General features: G+C 44.5%; 1 protein-coding gene, 1 long non-coding RNA gene and 1 other non-coding gene across 7 annotated transcripts; 1 reads left to right on the forward strand and 2 right to left on the reverse strand.

The window, feature by feature from the left end:
* Positions 1-25,638, reverse strand: TEF (TEF transcription factor, PAR bZIP family member). Of its 5 annotated transcripts, XM_019489307.2 has the most exons (6): positions 25,478-25,638; positions 12,711-13,034; positions 11,527-11,601; positions 10,273-10,493; positions 9,366-9,577; positions 1-7,627 (listed from the first exon to the last, which is right to left on the reverse strand). In XM_019489307.2, the coding sequence occupies exons 1-6, from the start codon at positions 25,578-25,580 to the stop codon at positions 7,606-7,608; spliced, it is 957 nt and encodes a 318-aa protein (XP_019344852.1). In that variant the 5' UTR covers positions 25,581-25,638; the 3' UTR covers positions 1-7,605. The 5 variants fall into 5 exon arrangements, with proteins under 5 accessions (XP_019344852.1, XP_006273481.1, XP_019344849.1 ...); XM_006273419.4 differs by lacking the exon at positions 11,527-11,601 and having other exon boundaries at positions 25,478-25,634; XM_019489304.2 differs by lacking the exons at positions 11,527-11,601; positions 25,478-25,638 and adding an exon at positions 19,618-19,864.
* On the forward strand, positions 19,959-24,143 carry LOC109283608 (uncharacterized). The gene is made up of 2 exons (XR_002090845.2): positions 19,959-20,146; positions 23,804-24,143. It is a non-coding gene; the product is annotated as an uncharacterized LOC109283608 (long non-coding RNA).
* On the reverse strand, positions 21,668-25,465 carry LOC102575929 (TEF transcription factor, PAR bZIP family member). Its single transcript, XR_009461701.1, has 2 exons — positions 24,988-25,465; positions 21,668-23,335 (listed from the first exon to the last, which is right to left on the reverse strand). It is a non-coding gene; the product is annotated as a TEF transcription factor, PAR bZIP family member (transcript).
* Positions 25,639-27,351: the final 1,713 nt, after the last annotated feature.

A 27,351-nucleotide genomic window follows, 5' to 3' on the forward strand; every position in this document is an offset into this window, starting at 1 on the left:
TTTATATAGTGGAATATACATTTTATTATTTTTTTATAAAGGAAAAAATACTAATAGAATTTAATACAGTCAAAACTTTACATTTTAAACTAAAGCATTTTTTTTAAAAACAGGTAAGAGCAGAGAGGTGAGAGGATTTAAACTGCCCACATAATCCAAGCTGTTTTTCAAGACTTGTAGATTTCATGGTTTGTTCATTTAAAAAAGCATAACAAATGAAAATATAAAAGAATACCAGCTCTGCAACAGTGAAATGCCCTTTCCTCAGACTGCCATTCAAGCACCTTTATTTTCACCAATCAGCTGCTGACAGGGTGAGAGTACAAAATGAGCAGACTGGGTTAGGGGATTAAGAGGGGGCACTACATGATTTATAGCAGCACACAATTTGCCCAACTGTTCTACAAATCATTACTGCTGGCAAATAGTAACAATCTTTCATTTCTGTAGGACCCTTCATTCAAAAGGATCCCCAAAGCACTTTGCAGACTGATTACAAAACCACATATAGGAATTAGTTAGACCACCTCCAAAATGGAGGCAGCTCAGAGATTAGACATCAGTTGTTTAATGTACAAAACTACATATTAAAATGGGGAATATTTTGCAATGCATAAAATATTCTGCCATCAAATTCATCTTTATAGTGAATGGGACACAGCAGTGTCACTTGCCAGCTAGATAATTCATAGCTTTTATCCCCAAAACAAGAGAATGTGAAATACATCAATTATAAGACTGAACTCTTTCCAGCTCTCAGAACAAGACTTCGTCTCTGAAAGAGCCGGACAAGAACAGAATTCCCATAAATAACTTTTACATAATACATAGCTGCTTTATAGTTATGTACTTCACAGGCTGGGAACGCAACTTCTGCACTCCATAAGACAGGTTTTACCTTTGTTATTTTAATGGAACACTGCAGCTGCAGCAGATACTGAACTGGAAGTCACTACAGTGCAAGGAAGGTGTTATCCCATGACAATGGTCCCCAGCGCTACTCAGGGACAAAAACCACTCACCCAACAATCCACCCACATCCATTTCCCAATGCTTGCCCAAAATTCCCATCCATTTGCTTCACGTCCATTTAGATTAGACCAAAAAACCCAAAATAATAATTTGACTAGCTGCTGAAGGTTCCAGCTGTGCAGTATCTAGTGAAAATATACTCAGTTAAAACTTAAGTCCAATAAATTTCTCTCTATATACACTAGGGACTGTGAGTAAATTAACTAATCACATATTTGTGTAGGCACACAAAATGACTGATGACAACTTTATCTACTTAGGTCACAGATGAGGTGCAGTAACGGTCAGTAAATTCGTTGTGTGGTTAGTGACATGGTGCAGTCTGGTTGAAGGGCACAGCCAGGTCTGTTTAAAGCGTAACAGACAGAAGTCTAAAACTTAGGTTACTGTTTTTCTGAACATATTGTACTTTACCAACCAATTAACCAACAGGAGTCCTTTTCAAGTGTTAGTTACTATTATCAAGCCAACTGTCCAGCAACTGGGATTGGCCAAGTACAGTGAGAATAGTCACTGAGCTGATGTTTGCAAAAGAGAGAGACAGTTCTACCTGAGGGGAATCAACTCCTCCAAATACTCAGGGTCTCTGCTTGAATGGTTTATTACACATTTCATCAACAGAAAGCATCACACCTAAGCTAGAACTTCACAACAACAAATCTCACTTGGTTTGATTTTTGCAGTTCTCTACAAAAAAAACAACAAAAAAATCCTAAATCAAGCTGCATGAAGCATTAACAATTTTCAGATGTTGCAATGGAAGCACTTATTTCTCACTTCATAGGACTGCGATTGATTTGAAAAGTGTATTTACAAGTTTGAAGTTATACAAAATTCAGTATGCCAACAACCACGTTAATTGCCACACAGCAGAAAACTTCACATAACTGTGTAGAAGACAAATCCTTCCACTATCCCTGGACTACTAGCAAAAAGACACCTGGCTGCTGCGTTAGAACAAGTGAGAGCTGCTATTCCATTTACTTGAATATACTAACCCCACCTCACCCTCAAGTAACTCATGGTTCATCTCTACCAAGAAATTCAGGCAACTACACGAATAGAGCTCAGCATTACCAGGATGTACCTGCCTTAATTTAATGGCCAGGAGTACCTTTTTGTAGTTTTTTTCCAGTGAAGATAGCTTTTGCTCATACTCAGCTGGCAAAACAAGGTAGTGAATTTGGCTACTTAAGAGAGACATGTGAACAACAGCAACCATGAATTCTCACAAGAATGCAGTTCCACAACTGTGCTGACCGACTCTTATACCCACGCAAACTTCAGTGAGGGCTGTCAGACTCCATATGGATACAGGGCTTACCCAGTGCGGAGACAACTGCACTCAGGTTGAATAATCTAGGAGTCTCAGGACATAAAGACATTTTCTTTCATTTGCATTCTGCTTTAGGCAAACAGATCCTGCCTCCCTGCTGGGAGCCGAGGTCCCTAGAGACCTACATTTCTAGATATATTAATATTATGCTAGTTAAAGCACTATCTATTCTCTCTACCCTATCCCTACCCCCACAAATTCTTTCCACCTTCATTCTCAACTATAGCTCGTAAGAAAACAACCAGGAAAAGGATGTTATTGATGCTTACGTCTTCAGCATAAGACCAATTGGAGAGGATCTATATTACCCCAAAGTTAGATGCAAGGGGTTTGTTTGGGTTTTTTGCAATATCTTTTATTGGACCAACTATATATATCTGGGAGAGATGGTAGGTAAGCTTTCAGGCACAATGTGCCCTTCTTCAGGTCCCCAACACCAAAGGACCAGTTAGTTCAGTTTCAGTTGCAGCATTCTGGTTCAGGCCCATATCTTGTCCTAGTCTCATCTCCCTCCTTTTCCAGTCTTTTTTTTTATTCTCTTCTCTGCTTTTCTACTTTCCTTATAGACTCCTCCTACAATGTAACTGCTTGAATTTTAGAAAAAATTTGCATTCCGAAATGATGCATTGTAATAAGTAACTTACTACCAAGCTAATGGATCGCATTGAATATGAAAACAAATACCTGTGACACATCTGCATCACCAAGTAATTAAAATTACCAAAAAAAAAAAATAAAAATAAAAATCAAATAGTTTTTTTTTAGTATCTCTGACAATGTATAGTTAGACTTATATTCTCTTCCCCAACCTTTAGTTGTGGAGTTTGAGTTACCATTCTTATACTGGTAGATGGTAAGTGGGATTACTGAAGACCAGAAAAACTAGCCAAGATTTTGTATTTCTGCAAAGGGAAGAACACTTCTTACATGACTATGAAAAATAAATGTTCATTCCTCACTGAAGATTTATCTTTAGTTTACTGGAAAAAAATAAATTATTTAAATTAAGTTAATTCATTTTTGGTTGAGAAGTCCAAGGCAAAGGAGGAATGCAAAGCCACAAAAACATAACATAGGCATACCCTGATTTTATAACACTTTGCGATATCTAAACCCTTCTTAAAAATCAGGGCTTCTGATCAAAAGGTTCAGTCCTACGGCACTTTGTAAGACGTAAGCAAAACTTGAGAGTGGCAATGCTGTAGTCAGCAGAAATAATGGCTTTCTCCAGAAGACAAAATATTTTTGCCACAATGATTAGTAGGTTTACAGTATTCCTAATCTCTTTAGCTCCTGGACCTTCATTACGTTTCATACCTTACAATGAATCTGTACAGTTAGTAGCAGCCTTGCAGATAATGCTGAAAAGAATTACTATGGCTAAAATACCTGAAACTTCCAAACAGAACAGCAGAGAAATTAAATAGAAATTTATCAGCTGTAAAGACAAAAACACAAACAGGAAAGAACTATAAGAAGTCACATGGAATTTATAACATTTCTTCTGCCAACAAAAATTTATTACATATTTCTTCACCCATACCAAACAGTGAAGACATAATTCATCAGATTGTCAAAATATTAAAAATATTTCACTAGCTTCTAAATTAAACCAAGTGATTGGAAGGAAGTCAGTTCACCCACGTTGCATTTGCAATCACAGATATGTTCACATGACCCCAACTAAGTGTGCAAGAGCATTCACCACTTCAATATCAAACAAAACCTTACAACCACCATAGCAAAGAGCAAAAGGCCACTTCCTATGGGAGTTAATAGCTGATTGACCATCTACTTCAGTGGCAATAAGACTCAGTATTAAGTTGAAAACTGAATTTATAGGGAATATTTAATGCATTGCTATTAGATGAAGGTTTAATTCTTACTGTTAGATTGTGTGGGAGACTGTACATGGAAATAATACTCTATTAAAATCTTTTTCTGATATGTAGAATTAGATATCAGCTTTCAAAGCAGACTTTCCCCAAACACTATTAACAATACATACATCTTGAAAATAACTATCAGTGACTGTTTAGTGACTTTTGTGAAATGACTAGTGGTTTCAGTGTGTTACCAGTGAACAGGTTATCATATCACAACCTACTGCAAATGGCAGCCCTAGTGAGGCTGAAGACTAAACTCCCTTTTTCCTGCCATAGAGACAGTCCCTTTACATGAGGAATGGAGCACATGGCATGAAACAACATATGCAAGAAGGTTTCACAGATACTTCCCAATACTGAACTTGTTCTGTTGTTAGGGAACTTCTCATTTTAATGCTGAAATTCAGTAAAACAATGTGTCAGTCTTGTTGTGGCCACTATGTTAAACATGAAGAAGCTACACAAGTAAGATGGACATATAGTTATGTTCTGACCTACAACAGTCATCTAGGATGAAGAGTTCATGGTTATAAATTCTGAAAAGAATGGAAAGCTCTGCAGCTGCATGCTTAACTTCCAAAAGACTGCAAAAAAAAGGGGGGGGGGAGGATGGAGGGCAGCAAAAAGGTGCTATAATCATGCAACAGAAACCCAGGACATTATAGAAATAGGTGTTGTTTGACAGATGAAGGAGATGATGGGTGGGAGTTGAATTCATAAGGGGATAAAAAGTCACCACAATTGTCTCAGAGATTTTGCTTCACAATAAGAAGATTCTCCAACTATAAAAATTAAGCCACAGTTTAGAAAACTATACTTGAGAGTGAGATAATCTTACAACACACTTATATACCACAGCACACGTGATGTGCAATCTTGTGTACGGTTCTGCAGGGAAGTACATACATTAAGAACATTCTTCTCCAAAAGACAAAACTTAATGAATACTTCACTTACCTATTGCATAAATTTGTGCTGTAATTTGGAGAGCAAATGGGAATCTATATATCATTCCTATTACTTGAACACTATGTTCATAACATAGCACAATATACTGCAAAAAGTTTTATATACGCATTTCTTCTAGATGATGTCATTAAAGTTTATCAGAGTATCTTGCTGTCATCTAATTAAACATCAACTGAAACTGCTGAAGGATTTCAGAATTGTTCCTAAAGCATAATGATGAAGGAGCACAATAAAACATCATTGTTCAACTGCCATACCCTTTAAGTTAATAATTAAAAAAAATAAAGCCCACTTATCTTGAAACAATAAGCACAGCTGTCAAAAATAATAAAAATCAGAGCCAATTAACTGGAAAGTTAAGATAAATGCAGAAAGCTGTTAACATATATCTTACATGCATACAGTATCTATAAAATATATGGCAAGGCCATTTAACAAAAAAAATATCCTTCCCCTATCTATACACACACACCAAAAATGTCAGTCCAGTTCTGCAGTAATAGATCCCTGATATTCTAGGTTAATATTCCAACACCAAATTCCTTTCTGAAGTTTAAAACTTTCATGGACGATCCTATGGAATCTTAAGGGTCCTAACTTATAAGGCTATATACACATTATTAAAATTTCTTACTGGTTAGGGAGAAAAGTTAAAACAAGTTCTTAAAAACTAAGAACACAGTCCATTTCTGACAATAGGTTAAGCAGTACATTTGATGGATAAAAGCAGATTCAATTTTATAAGAGTTAGGCTGTGAAAAACTGATTACAATGTTGTTGGGGGGGGGTTGGGGGGGGAGGGGAGGGTTAAAGTTTGCATACCATCTGCTTCCACCCTACTGCTCCCTTTCTTCTCTATCTTTCTACAAGAAAGTTCTAAAGGGCAAGAATCTCTCTGATGAAGGCAAAGAGAATATTATTCAGCATTAAAACACTTTTCACAAGGTTGTTTACAACTAACTGAGCCCCACAATTAGGCACTTTTCCTGCTGAAGGCTTTTCAAAGCTTTTTTTTTTTTTTTTTTTTTTTTAAATCAAGGTGTCTGCTATTTGTTATCTCCTGGCTGAGAGGGTACGTGGTACAGACAACACCCTTCCCCTACTTCTGTGTTACTGATATTACCTTGAAGGTAGGTGTAGCCCCACAATAATTCACTGGATGTAGAGTACTCCATTTTTATTTTCCCTATGGATATGGTTTTCAGCCTGGTGTTCAGGTAGATTATTTTGTTGTATTAATGGTACTCTTCTAAAGGGAACTTCCTTCCATTCACATCCTTTCTTTTCTATGTAGGACCAACTTCCCTAGAAAACTGTCTACACTCTGAATCTACCGCTCTGTGCCTGAACGTCTCAAGTTTTAGAATTACTTCATGTCCCAAAGCAGTCACTGGCAAGTTTGGATTCACTTGGGAAATAACAGAGTGGGGCAGGAGGGGGAAAAAAAAGACAATGATGAGAAACACTGGCTAGTAGCTATGCTAGAACTTCAATTCAGACTTACTGGTGGGAGCATGCTGCAAGATAAGGGACTCAGCAGTGGAGATGTACACACCTCTTCCCTACTGCAGTTCAGCAGTCAGAAAATAAATGTCTCATTTTGTTGAGAACCTCCTAACAAGTTACACAAAGGGAGGATTGGGCTCCCAACAGTACAGCTTATCAGGGCATAGAAGGAGTTAGAGGGCTCTGGGAACTACATAGAGCACCTGACAGGGTTTATTTCATTACTCTTTGGCTGACACACTTTGTGGTGCTTTGTCACTTACATCAATAAGTCTGTTGCATTTGTTCAAAACCTATGCATCCTAGAGTGCATCCTAGAGTGCTTTTCCTGTGGATGCCTCTGGTTCTCCACTTACAGTACCTTGCAAGATGCTATACCTTGCCAGACTCCAACTGCAGCATTAGCTAAAACCTATTCAACTGCAGAGGGAAAAAAAAAAAAGTAAGTAAACATTTCAATTCTTAAGAAATAAAAGAAGTGCTTAAGATATAATTTTAGCCATTAAGTTAAAACTGCCCACTTTCTCCCACTCAAGTGCCAAAAAAAAGTTTACTATTTACACAAATTGTCAACAGACTGAACTCAAAAACATGAACTGAGTGTACTTGACAAATCCCCAGTAACCAACCTTACTGTAATTTATGGTTACAGCAAGAAAAACAGATATAAGAAAGCCATACACAGTATTAAGGAGACTTGGCACTTTTCATCATGCCCAGCCCTTGGTAGTTCAGATGGGGTACTTGCAAGCAGGCAGGGTCATCATCAGTTGTTTGTGTAGGGATACCTCACAGATTTCACCATTCACTCTGAAGACAGGCGATTTGATGTGTGCTTTTTAGTTTCTTTGTTTTTAGAAGTCTTTAGGAGTTGCATCACTCGGAATCAGATAAGTCACTTTAAACAAAGCAAAGCATTAAGTGTGACTATTTATTTCGAATGTACTCCCCCCACAATACCACCACACACCACACCATAAAAAGAAATACCTCTCTAAGAGGGAAAATGTTAGGATTCTCAAAATAAATTAGACCTGCCCAGCATGAAAGTGTCAGCTCAGGTCAGATGGGGGGCAAATGAAACAAAAAAACCCAAACCTCAGCTGCAAGTATAAAAAATATTCACATTTAGAGTGGGTGTGGCTTCTTGTCAGCTTGCTCACTGTACAAGAGACCCTAAAAAAAGAAAACTCTTCCAGAGGTCTAGAAGAATCCTCTACCAACTCAGTGCTAGGTTGTTTACAAACCTTCTTCTGAAGCACGTGGGGGCAGTTCCCAAGCATGTGGGCTTATGGTTTGATCCGATAAGTCAGAACCTATGCTTTTTTGGCAAAAGCCCAATTGGGTGGTGCCTATCTCCCTCACTTCCAAATTAAGTGCTGTGCACTGCATAATCAGCAGTTCAGGAAGACGGAAGTCCCTCTTAGGGGAAAGGAGGAAGCAAGTTGCAGCAAGGGAAGTTTAGGTTAGATATCAGGAAAAAACTCTCTCACTAGGAGGGTAGTAAATCACTGGAACAGGTTGCCCAGAAAGGTTGTGGAATCTCCATTCTTGGAGGCTTTTAAGACCCAACTAGATAAAGCCTTGGCTGGGATGATCTAGTTGGGGCTGGTCCTGCTTTGAGCAGGGGGTTGGACTAGATGACCTCCTGAGGTCCCTTCTAACCCACATTTTCTGTGATTCTCTGAAGAGCAATATGTTTCATGGAACCCGCTGCTCACAGTTCAAAAATCTGCTTTCCCACAATAGAAGGAGAAGTACAGGATTTCTTTCCTTGCACCTCATTCCTGCATTTCTGAAAACTGCCCAGCGAAAGAACCTGCCACGATGTTTAAGTAATGTTTCAGAACAATGTACTTGCTGCACACTGGTTTACATAACGTGGTAATTAATCTGGGGGTTCTCCCCACTTCTGCAGAAGACAGGCCATTCCAATGCCTAAGAAGAGCACAGTAGTGTCACAAGCTCTACCCAACTGGCATTGTTTTAACATGTAGGAGCAGAGGGAGTGGGAAAGGAATCATTTTACGATATTGTCCAGCAGCACCCAATTGTACAACCAATTATAAAACTAAACATGAAGTGACAGTACAAGCAAAAACAGGACACTTGGGCTATCTTTCCATTCCATAGATTTCATAGACATTAGGGCTGGAAGGGACCTCAGAAGATCATCGAGTCCAGCCCCCTGCCCAAAGGGCAGGAAGTCAGCTGGGGTCATAGGATCCCAGCAAGATAAGCATCCAGTTTCATCTTGAAGGTGTTCAATGAAGGTGCTTGAACCACCTCTGGCGGCATTTAAAATGAAGATTACAACGGAAAGAAAAAGCCCTGTCCAACCATCTAGATGGGTTCACTTTTATTCCCCTGAATGGAAGAATCCATTCTTTTGGATGCATCACCAAGCACTCTAGTTGTGTTAAAACAAAGTTGTAAAGATGGACGCTTCTTATGTTCTGGCAACACAATTGTTAGGAAAGGGCCTGATCCAGGTGTGTCACCAGAAGTGGATCTTTGTTATAGATGCAAAATGACAAAGCCTCCATACACACCATTTCTGGGAGTCTCTACAGGAGGCAGAGAGGTCTAAGAGACTAAAACAGGAACCCTAGCAATGAAAAGGGGTGTGTGCTTACAAGGGTCCATATCTGATTTCATATTTAGAGACAATGTTCTTGCATCTCCCCACTTCCTTGCGCAGTTCTGCCACCTCCGTCCTCAAAGCTGTATTCTCTTTCTCCAGAAAGGCTGCTCGGATTGTGATCTGGTTCTCTTTCAGCCGCCGAGCATCACGGGATCGCTTTGCTGCCACGTTGTTCTTCTTCCGCCTCGTCCAATATTTTTCATCCTGAAGGAAAGAAGGGATGCTAGTCCAATTGGCTTTGAAATGCTGAGCTGTCTCAAATAGATAGCTTTCTGCCCCACCATAACAACCTGATTACTGCAGGACCTTGGGCAGCCATGGTTCAAATATTAACTGAAATTTAGGCAAAAGCATAACATAGGATTTTGGACTCCTGAGAGACTTTGGTTAAATCAAGGGTGCAAACTGATGTTAAATTAAACACGGGAACATTTCAGTTAGTAATCAAGAACAATTTCTTAACACTTAATTCTATCAGGCTTGGGCATAGTTTTCCACTGAAAGCGATAGATGTTCTGTTGCCTCATTAACAACTGGACTAGGCAAAAGCATTGGCAAATACTCAGGTACTGAAAAATACATATATTCTGAGGAACACCTTGCACCACTGAAGAAGGGAAAAGACGGCACGGACAAGCTGTGACATAACAGTCTTTCTCCCTCTAATTTCTCTGTCCAGGGCTACAGATCACACCTGCCCAGTAACTGACTCACTTCACTGCACCAAGCTAGCAAAACTGCAGTAGCCTTCCTATCCACACAAGAATAGCAATCAGCCTACCTCAGACAATGCTCCCCACCCAATCCTGCAAGTACAGTACATTAGCTTTGCTCCAATTATTTAATAGATAAAAAAGAGCAATGCAAATTTTGAGCACAGCGTTATAACAAATAGTTACCTTTTGTTCATCTGGAACAAAAACCTTCTTGGCCTTTTTAATCATAGGCTGTGGTTTCAGGTCCTCTTCGGTAAACTTGTGCTTGCGGGGGTTGAAGAGCTCACCACCAGGCACACTGGAAAGCACTAAGTCAGCAGGATCAGGGTTAAAATTCACCTCAACCTCAACACAGTCTGGATCAATGGGACTGGGCGTATCTCTTTCATTCTGTGGAGGGGCCTCTGGCAAAGGCAGGAGAACATCACAATATGAGAACAAGAGTGATGAATCCATGCACCCATATGCACATCTCTGTTCACTGTCTTACCATATGCAGTATTTAACTACCATCATTTAGCGCACGCCTATCCTGGGGGCCGCCCACAACATGGTGCATCTCCTAAAAGAGGCAGTCACAGCCCTGCAGTGATGCTGAACAGTGGAAGAATAGAAGCTGTGGCATTGCGTGCCAGAGTAACATACAATGGGAGGAAAATGGCACAAAATATTAACCACTGTCCTAAACAAAAGCCTTATGCACTTTGCTACACATAAAAAATGCATTTCTCTCAGCAGAGTGAAATGAGAGAAATTCACAGAACTCTAGCTGCCTGCCATTTTCTGCCTTGGAAATTCCCATGGAAACATGAGCCTGTTCAGATATTCCTCTCACTCACTGTCTGGTCTTCAACGAACAAATCACTTTAAAAAAAACCATGAAAAATCTCTGTGTACTATAGATCTATATAGTGTTCTTCCTCTTTGCTATATGGCAATGTCATAAGATGGCCTGGCATAGAAGAGATTTGTACTGTGACAAAAATAGAGTTATAGTATGACCTTTAAGGACATTGAGATAAGCAGTGTATTATAGCAATCTTATGGTTATATGGTGTATTTCATAGCAATGGATGGCAAAGTTTAGTGCCAATAAAGTAGGCAGATAAATTAATCTTTCCACCCATCAATAAAATTCAGCCACATCTAGGCTATGGCTATATCATGCAAGAATTTCAGAAAAGTAGGACCTCTTCTCCTATAACTAAAGTTTAACATAAAACATCAGACAAACATGGATGCTACACGTGAGCATCAGACAAGAAGCCAACTTACAGCTCCTGTTGTAAGAGCTTTTGCTTCATATTATATACTTATCTGCCAGGTTTCCATGGGGTGGGGGGTGTCAGAGCACAGGCCCCTTCTATAAAGCCCACTCCCAGTATAGCAATGTACAGACTTATTGACTACTATATGGCATTCAAGTGTAGGACTAACCTGAGATTCTAGGCTCCTTCCCAGAGCAGGAATCAGAAGGTAGTTGGATTGCTAGTACTAATGCAGGGTTTCTTTCTTTGGGTAAAGACACACACCACAATTACTGCAGAATAAATGACTCCCTGTTTTATTCTATAGAAATAGAAGAACAAACAGCTGTTCCAAACTACATGCCTTGCTGTTACTGTACCTGCCCATTAGGTGGCAGAGGAAATGGTTTACACTGGAAAAGAAAAGAGGCTTCTATGGGATGAAACAGACAAGAACAGTGGACACATGACACATTGTAGTAAAGTTACTGCACATTTTTCAAAGAGTAACCTTACGTTGGATTTGAGCAAGGCACTATGCAGTAGAGGTACACATCATGTTTCCACTTCACTTTTGCTACATAGTAAATGGATCATTTGGCTGCATCCTGTCTCTTTCCATTGCTACCACAAGTGGTCAAGACACTTCCAAACAGTCCCTGGAACTTCCAAGTACCAGTAGAAACAGCCTCTCTCTAAAAATTAAGATTTCATAATCTACGGAAATCTTACAAGAAAGCCTAACCCTCACAGTTCACTGGATGGATGTTAACGTAAATATACATGCATCTAAATGGATTTAATCACTAATGGCTCACAAAGTACTTATTTGAAACGATTAAATCTCCAAGCGTTACAACAGGTACTTTCACAAGAATTCCAGCACTAACCTAGAAAAAGCTGGAAGAACTGAAAAAGGAAGGTCATTTTCTGTTCATATTTCAGCTCTTCTGATATGAAAAGGAATAAGAAAGTTCGAGGTGGAAGGGGTGCAGGGGGGGGAGAAGGGGTGGAGGACAATTCAGTTTGAGTTCTGGGAGGTTTGTGCTACATCAATACTTATTTTAGCTAGGCTGGTTCCTCAAGCTCTTGTATCAAGAGACAAAATCTGTAAACTGCTATATTGAATGTAAAGTAATTAAATGGCAATGGACAGGGGCATTTAGACATTTTGGAAATGAGAAAAAATATCTTCACCAAGATTGCCATGAACTGTCCCAGTGAATGAAACACTGTCAAAGGGATACAATTATATCATTTAAGCTGCTTTAGCTAACTCTGGCATGGCAGTGATGCTTCTCCCCAGGTTGAGGTGATCTCTCTTTCCACATCACAACAGAAACTCCTCACACGGCCCCAGGTCATTTCACCCACCTGTACTAGAGGCTGCTTCCGACTGTTGGAAAACTGCAGTGGAAGAAGAGGATGATGGTGAGGCAGCAGATGCACTGGCACCCTCTTTTCCTTCCAGCTCAGCCACAGGCAAGAGGGGGTTCTGGTTCAAATCCAGATGGTTAGGGCTGGAAGGAATACCATTCTCCAGGAGAAACTCATCGAGATCCATGTACTCCAGGTGGAAAGACTCCCCATCATAAGGGATAGTTTTGTCCCAGATGGGAGGCATAAGGGAGGCAGAGACTGCCATAGTGCTGGCAGCTGCTGCTTCATCCTCCTCAAGTTTTTCCTTTTTCTCTTTATCTGAAAGATACAAGTTACAGTCAATGTACACTTTGCAGTTTAGAAAATTAAAGCAAGGTTAAAGGAACAGTAACAGTATATATTGGACTCCATCAGAGAAAGAAAACCAGTAAGCTATTGTTCCCACTCCATGACATGCTCATGATATTGGTCGGCTCAGACAAACATTTACATGAAACCCACACCTAACATGGAGTGCTTTTATTTTCCTGTAATGGCTGTACCACAAAGATTTACTAGTACAGGGTGTTTATAAAGTCCTTGTGAGACTTTAAACTTTAATAACTTTGGATATATACGTAACAGAAGGAAACTGTAAATGTCGATTGAAAGCATATTTCATTAAGTTTTTTAGCATAGTGTAAGGTATGCATAGAGTAAGAATCACAAATGCAATTCGTGAAATCACTCAGCAGCAATTGGAAAATGAGTTGGAAAAATCTAATTGAACAATGTATTTTGATAGATGGCAGTTATATTGAAGTCTAGAAATTTGAGCTGTATTGTGTTAAAACTTAATGAATTATGCTTTCAATTGCTGTTTACAGTTTGCTTCTATCATGTGTACATCCAAAGTTATTAAAGTTTAAAGTTACACAAGGACTTTATAAACACCCTGTATACTAAAGTCTTGGAGATAACACAGCTTTTAGCTCTGAAAATGGAGACTTCAACTTTTAGAGTCAGAAAATGAATTAAAGACCTCTCCTACTGACAATCTACCCTAGTGTTGTTTAACTCAAGGGTGGCCAACCTGCAGCACCTATGCCCCAAATGGCATGGAAAGCCTCTGTGTGGGACACATGGTAGATTGGAGAGGGGACAGGCAGCACAGTAACATATAAGGCAGAAAGCAGAGCAGCAGATTGGACAGGGAACAGAAAGCAGAGCAGCAAATTGGGCAGGGGGAGGGGATCAGAGTGGCACTGGAGGTGGGGGGGGGGAGGGGGGCAGTGTGCAGGGCTATTTTGTAGCACATCTGCCAAAAAGAGTGGCACCCTGATCCGCAACACCATGACTCACCAGTGTCTAGATTTTGTTGCAGTGATTCTTTAAGGTAAGATGTTTGGGGGGTTTTTCTGGAAGACAAGGAGAGTAAGTGCAGAGGTAGGATTACAATGGAGGTCATTAAGAAAGCTTTGAAGGTAGTAAGGAAATTTACTGTGGCATTGGAAAGATGCAGACAGAGATTAGGTACAAGCAAGGAAGAAAAGGGGTTTTCAGATTAGACTTGAAAACAGACAAGAGGCCTGTCTACATTAAAGACCTGAATGATCACAGTTTAAAATAATTTTTTTAAGCATTTGCTTTGTCCTCACACAGCGCAACCTCCAACTGTTGGTGGAATTGTTAATTGTACACTGCTCAAAAACCTATACAATCTCCCCTTTGGGGAACTGTCTGATGCGAACCTGTAAAGTACATGGTGAGGTGTGATTATTTGGAATTTCCCCCTAGAAAGAGATGCAATTTGCTTTATTTACTATGCCATGAGGCATACACTGTACTAAAAGTGCATTTCTAACTGAATGCTTCATATTAGTACTGAGGCTCACAGGTGGTCTTGGGCAGAATCCCAGCAAAGAACTAGAAAAATGGACTCATGGACTGCTGTACTAATGACACTGCTTGGGAATTAAAGACTTATGTTCAAAACACTATGGTTTAACTGATGCTCAGTTCAAGTAAAATTTTGGGGTGAGAAGCACGCCCAATTACTGGCGAAGCAAGGGCACAATGGAGACCTGGGATGAAGAGTCACAGCTACATTTCTACTAGACCAAAGATATCTTCTTCTTCCTTCTCCTGAGGGGCTTGCTAAAACAACAGCATCTCATAAGAGCTCCTCAGTCAGCAAACCTGCTCAGTAAAAAATAGTAATCCCAGGCAATTATTGCTTGATATATATATATTTCAGGACTGAATGTCCAGAGTGGCCCGCTGGACTGAAAGAACAGACAGCAGTACAGGTTTATGTAGAAAATGTCATCTCAGGCGTAAAAATACCTCTGCAAGAGCACTCAAATATTGCAAACTGGCTTGTACTGTGAGATGGACAGAATCACTGTTCTGATTTTATGCCACATAAACAATGTATAATATTTCAGGGATGTAAACTGTGCTAGATCAGATAGGAGCTTGGATGTTCAGACAGGGTGGCTGGTTAAGGGGTATGATGCCCATAGCTGAGAACATTAGACTGTTCCAAAGTGGATGGAATACAGCAGGGAGATCCCCTTACTGCAATCACTTTACCATAATAATCATTAAATCCTGCTGAGACTTTTGGAGATCCTGTTCAAGGAAATTCCACTCTGATTATATTGACAGTTTATCAACCATTGCCTTCACAATGGAAGGACAGAGGTGGTATGTGCCTTTTTAAGGCTCAAAGCAAACAGAAGGTTTCTGCTGAACAGAAACACCACTGCTATGCAAAAAACACCTCCTGCATTATTTCAACCAGCTGTACTTTGCTTCCAAAATAAATAAATAAATACGTGTAAAGAAGAAAATGGTTTCATAGTGAATGAACCAACCAAGCTAAGAATGTTTACCATCCAAAGCTTCAAGACTAGCAGCTAGCAGTCCTGACCCAGTATTAAATCACAAGCTTTTCAAGGACTCTTCATGTTAGGCACCATACAAGCATAAGCACAAGTGGACCTAGATCCTAAATAGGGATCTGGGCATTAATGTGATCATAATTGCTTAGTTTTGTAAATTCCCCTTTATTCTGACTGACAAGGTAAGAAACAGAAACTGTAGATTTTAAATCAACTTGATTATTACACTGAAAAACATTTGAGATCTAGCCTTAAAAACAGCACCACCACAGAACAAGGAACACTGCTATCAAAACACACAACATTTTTGTTATAATTTAACTAATATCGTGCCTCACAAAACAGCACAAGGGAGAAAGGAAAGCTGAAATGTGTTTTTAGTGTATCCAAGTCAGAGACCACAGTGCTCAAAGGTATCTGTAAGATGACATATCCAAGGAATATTGCTCCGTTTCAAACTGTCACATTCTGTCTCCATGCAGAGCACACTGCTGCCATTTATGGTTCTCCTCTGCAGTCTCTGCTGCCTTTCACAACCAGTTAGGTCTGCAAAGTCACCCTGCTGTTTTCAAGCTCAACCTGCTTCCAGTCTGCTGCTTTTTTTCCCTTAGCCAAACCAGGTCCCATCCTTCTTTCATCTAAGGAAAGGGTCTTCTCAATCTTTTTCTTTGGTATAAGCTGTGAAACAGACATGTACTAGATACCTAATATGCCTTCTTTTAGATATGCTCTATCATCCCTTCTAACAGCAATATTACGTCTGTGTGTGTCAAATGTGACATGGCATGTATGAAGATAAGCTGTTTTCAGCAACAGTAATATTTATGCCACTGAATTTTCCCCCCTGGATTTCTCTCTCTTCACTTGATCTTTGATTCCTGGTGAACAGCCTCATGGGAGGCACAATACATAATGGAGAGTAAAATTATTTTTTTTTTTTTATCACCTTGACCATGAAGGGATTTGCAGCATGGGATCCTTTAAATTAATTTGCTTCACAGATTTATAATGTAACCTGATGGTGACACTACAGTAACCCATAGATCATGCATAGGAGGGGTACCGGGGGGGGCAGCACATGCCCCCCCACCCCTGAGAGCAAGTGCTCCGGCTGGTAGGAGGCACACAGAGCACTTGTGCCCCTCCTGAAATTGGCTCTGCTGGCAGCAGCGGCAGTGCCGGCACTTCCGCCACTGCCAAGCTCGGCAACTGGCTGCTGGGGGACCCCTCTCGCTGGCTGGCCACTGGAGGACCTCCCCACCCCCAGGTTGTGCCTCACTGGTGCCCCCCCAGACTCAGGAGGCACCAGTCACCCATGCAGTAACCTACAGTGCCCTGCTTGCAGAGATCCAAGGTCACCCTAATAAATTGGGCTCTACAGCTGAGACCAATGGTCCTTACCGAGCCAGATACCACTTCAGGTTTAGTCTAGTCCTATTGCCCCCAGGGGAAAGTGGACTGATTCATGAATTTGAGGTTAACATACAGTTCAATTCCAAAAGCCTATGCCAGGGCTATCCACATGCAGCCTGCAAGGGGTTAAGGTGAAGCAGGCAACCCCTGGGCCACATAGGCATGCAGTGCAGGGGGAGGGTAGAGTGGCACCCACAGGAGTGCAGCAGCAGAGGGGTACCTACAGAGGCACACACTGCAGCAGGTGTAAGGGTAAGGGGGGCATTTCTTAGCTTGATATGACCCATGAGTGTGCAACCCCTGGCTGCTTACAAATTAGACAACACCGGCCTAAACCACTCAGCATATACCACTGATATGCTGAGTGTTTCTACATTTTTAGCTTTTTGATTTTTTGGATGCTATTCTCAACTGTATTTAGCAGTCAGTGGGAAGTGAGCAAACATTTTTGTGCTTCTTCTCAAGAGCCAGTCTTTCTGCCACAACACATACATAGGTAGGTTACAAGTAGGTCCGCAGCTCAGGCATGATTTTGGTCACAAGAATGTCTGGGACTGGCTGCAGAAGACTGTTCCCACTCACTGAAAGTGGAAAAAACAATGGCGTTTCTACAGAAAAAGTCAGTCCAGAAAGGATCTGATGCTCTGCTGTGCTTTTCCCAGGGTAGAGGAGGGGAATTCTGGGTGTCCCATTGATGTTTAGTACCACCAGTGTAATCCATTTCCCAACAGCAGTTCCACAGGTTCCCTGATCCCTATCACTGTGATGCTCATTGATGAACTTATCCCCACCTCCCACACCACCATTTTATAGGGTACACTGGTGATGCCAGCAACACTTTATGACCAAAGTGTGGCAGCCCATTGTAAAAGGGGCAGGATGGCTTTCAATTGTTATTCTCCGTCTTACTGAATTTGTTGTCAGGCTCTTAGTTTTGCCCTTGCCTTGGTCAGGGCTGCAAATGACATACAGACTGGCTAGATGCTAGAACGCCTTCGCATACAGCAAAGGTTTTTCAGTTGATGAGATCCAGTCCAAGGTGAATTCCATCACTACCCATACCACTCAGGAAGATTAGGAAGTCTCCCTTGAGCCAGCTAGCTACATAATTACATGGCAGCTTAGTTGCAGAAGGCTGTCTCCATACTAGTGCATAGCCTACACAAAGCATGTGGTGCATCTCAAATAAGTAGCTGCTGATGACAAGAGAGATGATATTACCCAAGAAGAACACAGGCCATTATAGACAAACAACAGATGTCCCAGACCCAGGCCCTGCAGTACGTTCAAGACAGGGAGCAAATCAACTTTTGCCCAGAAACGGTGAAGCTGCAGCAACGTCAACACCTCGGCTGTCTGGTGCTGTTTACATTCAACTAGTGACAGCAGAAGTCTCCTTAAGGCTTCTTCCGAGATACTGGAACTAAAACAGCACTGCCAAACCTTTTAACCATCATCATCAGCAGCTGTATGAGAATGGTTTGGAGTCTTTAAAGTTTCTTTATTTCTAATAGGATATGGACAGACCAAAAAGGACAGGAGCACAACTTCTGCTGCCTAGAAGAGCTGCCAAAGCCTGACGTAACTGGGAAGGTCAGCAAGGCAATGCAGACAGAGGCGAGTCCATAGAGGGCTTTAAAAGCTAGAGGTATTTAAACTCTTAAAGATGAACAGGAAAGATTCTCAGGAGCCAATGGCCGGAGGCAGCAGAATCAAAGCCTGAAGAGCAGGAGGTACATGCAGGGGGGAGGAAGGCAGCTGATATTTTAAAGCTCATAGGAAGGGATGGTTGTGCTCAAATCCTCAAGTTCCAGTTCCACAAGCCACCCCTGCCTCCATGCAGGCAACAGGCTGTCTGTCCCTCCTCAGGGCAAGGCCCGGGTGTCTCCTGCTGAGCTACCACATTGGGTTCAGCTACTGCAATATTGCACCTTTCTGAGGGGGCAAGAAGGGACGTTCCCCCTGCTCCCACCAGGCTTCTGCTGTGGGCCTGGGGGCACATGTCACCTTGCAGCAGCCTTAGGGGTGTTGGCTGCAGCCGTGCTGGCCTAAGGACACAGGCAGACAAGCCTCGGGGAAATGTGACCTCTTTTAAGACGCTCCCCGTGCCTGAAGGTGTTTGTGCCGGAAAGCTTGCAGAGAACAGTTTTTCCAACTACTCGGTTGGTCTAATAAGAGAGATCACATCTACCCACAAAGCCCTGTCTGCCTTTCAGCAGCAGCAGCAAGGACCCAGACAGCCCCGCGAGCCGCCATGGAGGCGGGAGCGGCAAGGCGGGGGCGTCCGCGGGGACCACCACCGCTACGCAGGCGCACCCCGCACCCCCCCTACTACTACTCAGGCGCCTGCGCACTAGCGCCGCGTAAAACCCTCTTCCCACCCCCCCCCTCCGCGAGCGGCCCCCAGCCCAGAGCGCGCGGCAGGTGCGGCGTCCCATGACGCCGAGGGGGCGGGACCTACGAGCGTGGCGCTCACCTGGGCTGACCCCGGCGAGGCCCCGCCCCCGCCCCGCGGGCCCCGCCCCCCGCCCGCTGCGACGCGTCCCGACGTGACCCCGGGGGAGGAGGGGGCGCGAGGAGAGGCACCGCCGCCGCTCACGCACCGAGCCGGGCGTCCCGCGGCGGGTTCTCCATCAGCTTCTTCAGCACCAGTGGGAAGGCGCCGGCCAGGCCCCGCTCCGGCTGCGTAGCGGCCCCGGCGCTCCCCGCGGCTGCCTCCTGGTGCGCGGCGCGGCCGGGCATGCTCCCCGCGGGGCGGGCGAGCGAGGCGGGCTGCGACAGCTCCCGGGGACTCTCCGACACACCGGAGGCGGCGGCGGGCAGGAAAACGCGCATGCGCAGGCAGCCGTCGCTCCCCCCCTCCCCTTGGCACTCAGCGGCGCGAGTTTTTTCTGTCCCCGCCCCTCTCGCACAGGCCCCGTGCTGTGATTGGCTGAACTGCTTGAGGGGCGCGCCCACGCCGGCCGGGCCCTCCGCGCTGGCTTCAAGGAGCAGGCGGGGACGCTCGCTTCCCACCGCCGGGCACGTGCAGGGAAGGGTGAGAGGCTCATTAGCATGGCAGCCCCTCCCACGTCACCGCCCGCTTCAGTTTCTCCCACTGGCGCAGATCGGAGGGGACCGAGCGGGGAGCAGGTAACGGCAGCCGGCGCGGCGCGCGCACAAGGGGGGGGTAGCCAATAGGGGCAGCGAGAGCCCGTTAACGGTCGGCGCCTCCGACCCCCGGGGGGAGGGGCTGGTAGCGTCACATCCCGTTCTCTGCGCGCTGGCTTCAGGGCCTGGCGCGTGACAGACGGGGCTGCGCGCATGCGTACGTGGCGCTGCTGTCCTCGCGCCAGCCACGTGCGGGCGTCGGCCGGGGGGGGGGGTTTGCCTTGGGCTCAGCAGCACTCTGCAGTGAAGTGAATGCCAGTGGCTGGGGGGGTGTTCCCTGGCTTCAGCTTGTGTTGATTTCCCCCTCCCAGCAAGAGTAGATGTGCCCCCCCACAAGAGAGGGAGCCTGGGGCAGCAGTTGTTGTGGGGTGCTTTGGGCGCTGGGCTACAGGGCTTCTCAGTGCAGGGGTCTTCCACTGCCAGTACTGCTGCTCATGACTCCTGTTTGCACACCTGCCCTGGCAGAAGAACTAGGGGTCTGGCCTTAAAGCTAGTGGCCACCCTGCTTAAAACGAGCAAAAGGAAGTTCTTATTCACACAGCACATCCTTACAGCGTGCAGCTCCTTGCCTCCAGATGTCACAGCAGCCAAGACTTTAGCCAGGTTCAAAAAGGGATTGGACACGTTCTTGGAGTAAAGGGGCAATGGCGGCTGTTGGGTGCGGGAGCTGGGGGCATGGCCTCCGAATCAGAACTTCCTTGGCCTAAATGCTGAAGGCTGCAAGTGCAAAAGGTGCAGTGGGGGAAACTGTTTTCACCAGGTTACCGCTCCCTTTCAGCACCTGCTCCATGCCACCTGTCCCCTGACCGAGTACAAGGCAGTTCTTATCTTCTTACAAGGCAAACCCAGAGATTTCAAATAGGAATCCACTGTGTTAAAAAGGTTCTGACTGGTTGTGATCTCCCCAAGTTCTTTGCAACAGAAAAAAAATGTTCTATTATTTTCCCATAGCCAAAAAACAGTGAAACAGAGCTGGCTTTTTTCCAAGGGGTGGCTTGAGTCTAGAAGGGTTGAGAATCACTGTCTGCCGGACACACCCTGGATGAAAGGCAGAGCAGGGAGGCACAGTAACACAAGGTGCTAGTGTGCTGTTTGAACTGAAATAAATAATTATAATATCAAAAGCTGTCATCATAAGAATTCCTCTCCTAAGAACAAGCCCCTGGGAAAACCAAAGCAAACCCAGCCTTGAGATATTGTAGTGCTACTGCCTAGGTCAGCTAATGTAAACCATCATGCCTAACTCAACAATTCTCAGCTGGATCAAGAGATCACATACCTAGGGGGCTGGATTTGGTCTCCTAGTTCTACAGCATGACAACAATAGCTTTGCATTCTGGATATAATGTTGCTAAACCCTTGGAAGAAGGAAGAGACTGTATTTCAAGGGCTGGAAACAGTTTCAAGTAACAAAGGGAAAATGGTACCACATTCAGAGATATAGGTTCAATATAGCAATACTGAGGAGATGGAGGAAGCTCCTCACAACAGTGTAGCTTAAGGTGATCAAGAGCTCTAGTTTTTATTAGTGTTAGTGATTTCATGCAGCATTCCTGAAAATGCATGTAATTGATGCAGAAAACATGTACCACACTTACTACATACGTTAAGGGAATAGCACTTGCAATCTGTTTCCAAAACCATAGACCTCAACGCAGCTAAGTGCTGGAGATGCTCCTCAAAATCTCAACTGGCAGAACTAATACATTCATAGACAAGGGTGACACATTTCAAATGTAGTCTTCCCTAGACAGAAAGAGTATCTCCAGAAATGCTGAGTATTTCCACAGTAATGTAAAAAAATAAAAATACATCCCAAGCATTGGAGAGCAGTACTATCCATACTCAAGGCAAACCACCCCATACCCATAGGAAGTACTTCCATAACTCAGCCAAAGAACTGCACTCCTTCAGCATGGTAGATTATCTTTTAAAAGAGGGAAGCTCAATTGTGCATTTTCCTGGGTTACTTATGACTACAGAGTTCCCTCCCACAGGATCCAAGAGCTACCTCAAATGTAACCCCTTCCTGTCCCAGTTGCAAGGCACATTTCTTTGAGCTGGTGGTCACAACACACATCCTTCATAGTATATCAGAACAAAGGACAAACCAGTAAAAAATTTCACCACCCCAGGGATAGGAACAGAGAAGGCAAATGTAATAGGTGATAGTTATGTTACTTAATACATCACTGAAAGGCACCCAGATAGCATGATGCACAATACAAGAAACTAAGCAGAACCAGACTCATGTCAAATGGATTAATAAACACCTGCTACAGGTTCTGTTTGGTAAATGAATTGAACACATGGCAACTCTCCTTTACTTCATCTGGCAGAAAAAGAGAAATGCATACATAAAGCAGATGCAGTATGCCATATGCCATTAAGCAGGAGGCAATGACCATTCACACCAGATAAACCCTGACCCCACCCTCCATCACCCCTACCCCATATTCAGATCTAGAAGCTCTAGAAGGGGAAACTGGACTGCAGGAAAAGTTTCTGCTTGCTCTTCTTTCAGGTAACAAGGAAAAACTCAGCCTGAGGAGACCAGAAAGAACAGAATTGGAAGGAGAAAAATACCAGGGGGATTCAGCTGAAGGGGTGTCATTGTGCCCTTGCAACTGGGATCCAGTCCTCATTTTTGCTTTCCACTATTTCACTTTACTGTTTCCCCTGCCCTGCAGGAGGAGTGATTTAATAATGTGAGGAGCCTAAACGCCAATGCTGAAGCAGTGAATCAGTGCCTTTCTCCACTCCAGATCCCCAAAAGCGATCTAGTCTGGCAGTGAATTTACATGTTCTTCCAATACCACTAAGAGAGGTGATTAGGCTCATTCACCAAACATCATTAAGGTCCCAAAGCAGCCGCTTGCAATGCTTTTACTTAAGACTGACACCACCCACTGCTTTTTTCTCCATACAAGCTCATAAGATGCTGAACATTATGCTTGTTTAATGTTGTACAGTCATAACCTTGTGACTTTTGCACATGGGCAGTTTGGCTTACATAATACTAGTCACTTGTGCAGGTAGGAGTTTGTGGGAAGTTGCTTGTGGGATCCCTTCTACTGCATGCTGTCTGGGTGTCACATATCTGGTACTGCATCAGACAGTGATGAGAAGCTGTTTTGTGACTTTTTCCTTGGCCTTCTGAGATTAGATATTCTAATCACCAACAGAAAAAATGGATTAGGTGTAACAAACCAGCAGTTGCTGTACATCAGCCATACCCTCCTGGTTCACTGCAGTTCTACAGTACAAGTGGCACTCAATTTTAATGCCAGTTTCTCTTGCACTGTAGTATTAAGAATGGGGATAAAAGGCAGGGAGGGGATTGTATTTGGCTTTTATATTGAAAAGCCTGTGATAGGGAATTCGGCTCCAAATGAAGAGAGGAAAATCCCAGTTCCAATGCAACAGGTGTGTAAATAAAATACCCACTCTGGCAGAGTGGGTGTGTACACTCACCACTACCAGGAGAACCACTCTGAGAGTACAGCATGTGCAAAATGAGTGTCTGGGGTCTAACAGATTGGGAGAGGCTCTGGGCTTACCAAGGTTGGTAGATATACCATATCCCCCTCCCCCAAATAAAAAGGCTCATCAAATTAAGAATGGATTTTTTTTCTCTAGCTCCTGGCAAACAGATTCTTTTTCCCAGCCCTCCTCCAGTGGATGACCTGCACTGGGTTGCCTTGGGTGTCCTGGGTGTGGAAACCAAGGATCTATCAAGCTAAGCTTCATTTCAACTACAAGGACCTTTGTACCATTTGTACCAGTAATAGTACAACTGCACCCTCCCTTCCAAGGCAGCTTTTCATCATGGCATGAGACAGCTGAGAAACAGGTTCTGAACATCCAGCTCTATAACATATAAGAGGCTGATTGTTGCTTAAGGTCCCAGCAAGGGGGCAAAGGAGTGAGTTCACAGCAAGAGGAACTGACAAAATAAAGTAGCACTAGTTCCAGTTAACTCTTTTGTCATCACAGGTACTCCTATTGCTTCAGGCATCTTCAATTTAGAGCTATTCAGTACCAAACCCTTTACTCCCACCAGGCCCTCCTTATCCCACAAACCCCTTACTAAGGGTAGGTGTCCAATGGCCATATGTCACAAATGGCTTTTCTGCGGCAGCCTGCCTGCACCACAATAACTCTTTGCTACCATTTAACCCTGGCAAGCAGTTTCACACAACCCACAGTTCAGCAAATACAGGCCTTTAGGAGGTCACCAGACACATGTTTGGACATGACTGAGGAATGCCTTGGTGCTTCTACAGCACTCCCACAGCACTGAGCAACAGTGCAGAAAGTAGCTGCAAGAGGCAGATAGCTCCCACCTGCAGATGGGAAGAGGGAGGGGGGCAGATGAAGAAGCAGGGCCTGGGAGGGCCCTCCAGAGCTCATCTCATCCAGTGGTTCTCAACCTTTTGTAACCAGGACCCATTTGTAAAAACATTGATGGCTAGTCCCAACCCAGCACCCCTCACTCCCCACCCACTGCCCCCAGCATGTGGGGTGGGGGATTTGGGGGGCAGCAGGGGCCCCCAAGCAGCCCCTTGCAGGCTGGATCTCTGCCAAACTGCAAGGGAAAAACCACTGGGTTTTTTTCCCACGTTTTTCTCCTCTAAAGAAGAATCCATTTTAAAAGTTTGTTAATCCATTTTTTAAAGTTGGCTCCCACCCTTTCATACATTCTTGCAACCTACAGGTTGAGAAACCCTGATCTAGTCCGACCCCCTCCCTGAGGCCCGATCACCCCCCACCTCCTCCCCATCCAACTACATACAGGAGGGACCGTGGGAGATAGCTCTCACCTGCACAGGGGAGTCGGCGATCCCCCCACGTCCCGCGCATCCAGCACTGGATGTCCGAGCCCTCCCCGGGGCCTGGGCTGGTCCCTCTCGGCGCCCGGCGAGTCCAGCCACAATCAATGCCCGGCCGGGCCAGGTGGGGGACGGGACGTGCATTGCACAGCCTCACCCCAGCTTTCCCCTGGTCCAGGCACGGCAGCACGACACGCCTAGATGCCCGCATCACCACGCGACCCGCGGCGGGGGACGATCGTCCCCACTGCAGGGCTGGAGCCTGGGGTCAGCGACCGGGGAGCGACTCCCGGCCGTTGCCCTGCCCCTCCCAGTCGGCCCACGTCCAAAGCCCGAGAAGCCCCCGGGCGTGGGATCGGCCGCTCGGCGCTTCGGACACTGGCTCTTCTCTCTCCTGCCCGCTCCTCGATCCCCCCGGAGCAGGCACCCGCCTGTCTCTATAATCCCGGCGACGTGCATGCGCGTTCACCCCCCGTCCTACCTGCCAGGTTGCCGGTGCCGGGCAAGGAGTACTCCAGCAGGGACTTCAGGACTTCGGGGAAGTCCATGGCTGGAGGGGCGCCACCGCTGCTGCAGCCCGACATTGCCGGGCGCGAGCGGCTGCGATGGCTTTAATGGGAGGTGCGAGAGCGTCGCGGGAGGGAGGGAGGGGAATGGCGGGGCGGGGAGCTCGGCCACCGCCCCGCGGGCGCCCAGGGCTGGGCTGCCTGCCAGGATAGGCGGCGAGGGCGCGCCGCGGCCAATCAGGGGGCAGAGAACGGGGCTGGTTACCTAACGTTCCAATTCCTGAGGTATCTGCGCGCCTTTTCCGCCACTGCTCGCGCAGAGCCTCAGGGCCTGTCCCGGGTGGGCGCTGTACCGTGCCCCACTGGCTGCCAGGCCCAAAGGGAGCCCCCTCTCTCGGACATCTTTCCATGCTGTTTATTACCTCCCCTCAGGCATACTCCCTGGACACAGCGGCAGCCCTGCCACGCTGCCCTGCCACGGTTAAAACTGGGAACAGCGCAAGGCACTGGGGTTCCCCTTCAAAAATCTCACTATTATCGATCTTTGCCTAAAAAATAGAACATAATAAAATAAGGAGCATTCGTCTGCAAAGCCACGGCAAAAGCTGATCCAGAAACAACAAAATGAACAGATGCCACCCTGGGTGATGAAGGGAGTGGAGGTCTTAAGGGGTTGTGAAGGGCTTGTTGACTTCCTCTGTGGGAAGTTCAGCATGAGCATAAATGTTTCCCACTTCAGTGGCTAAAGTCCTTCCTCTGATGTCACTTGGCTCTGGGGGAACAGATCTGGCTGTCTTCAAGTGGTCTCTCTCTCCTGAACCTTTCAGAATCGTGTTTCTGCGGCTGCATGGGGCAAACAGAATGGCCTTTACTTTCACCGCTTTTTAAATATATCCCCCTGCACTCCTCTGTCGTCATTTCAAATGAGTGCATTTAAATGAGTACTAATTAAATATTTCATAAGCATGAGCCAATCAACAGCCTTTGTCACTTGGGGTTCCCAGAAAGTGGACCCAAGCCAGCAAAGCGAGTTACATCATACTTAATTTAAGCACAGAAAAGTAGCTCTACTGAAGTGAGTGGGACCACTCACACCTTGAAATATATGCATGTGCAAAAACCCCTGGCATTCAGGACTGGCTCAAGAATGGTATGAGCAGCCAAGTGTTAACCAAAAAAGCCATGACAGCATTCACAGCCTTAGGTGCACTGTGATAAACATGCTTCAGTTCAAAAGGAAACAGGACAGTACTTGTACAGATTGAGAGAGAGAGATTATGTAGGTGTTGCATGGAGAACGCAGCCAATGCATGCAGCAAAAAGAAAAAGCAAGCAAACAAAAACCCTCATAACATTTCCCATGAAAGCTGTAGGTGACAAGCTGAAAAGCCAATTTGGCTTTGGAGCCAGGTTCTGGGTTTCATTGGTTTAAGTATTTTGCTGGGACAGGGTCCAGAGTTTTAAAACTGATAATCTTTTTTCTGCCCCTCCAAGAATACTGTGTTTCTTTTCAGTATCACAATAAACAGGTTAGATATATTTAGAGTTAAACTAGAAAGAATGGGGGAACATGCCTATCCTGGGCTGTATGGCTGAGATTTTCAAATTAATTAGGGCTAAAGTCCCTAATAAGCTTTGAAAAAAATCTCAAATTAGTTGTTTTTGGCACAGTGTTTAGATTCAATAACATTAAGCCCTCAGCACTCTCCTTTAAATCAAAAAACAATAGCCAGCCTATGACAATCAACTCACACACAGGCTGGCAAATACACCACTGCCTACAAGTACCAGTCTTTATAGTGTACCTCTCCTGCCAAAAGCTATGGTAAAGTGATAGGCCTCAGAGGAT

The sequence above is a fragment of the Alligator mississippiensis genome, chromosome 4 (genome assembly GCF_030867095.1).
Source record: "Alligator mississippiensis isolate rAllMis1 chromosome 4, rAllMis1, whole genome shotgun sequence".
NCBI lineage: Eukaryota > Metazoa > Chordata > Crocodylia > Alligatoridae > Alligator > Alligator mississippiensis.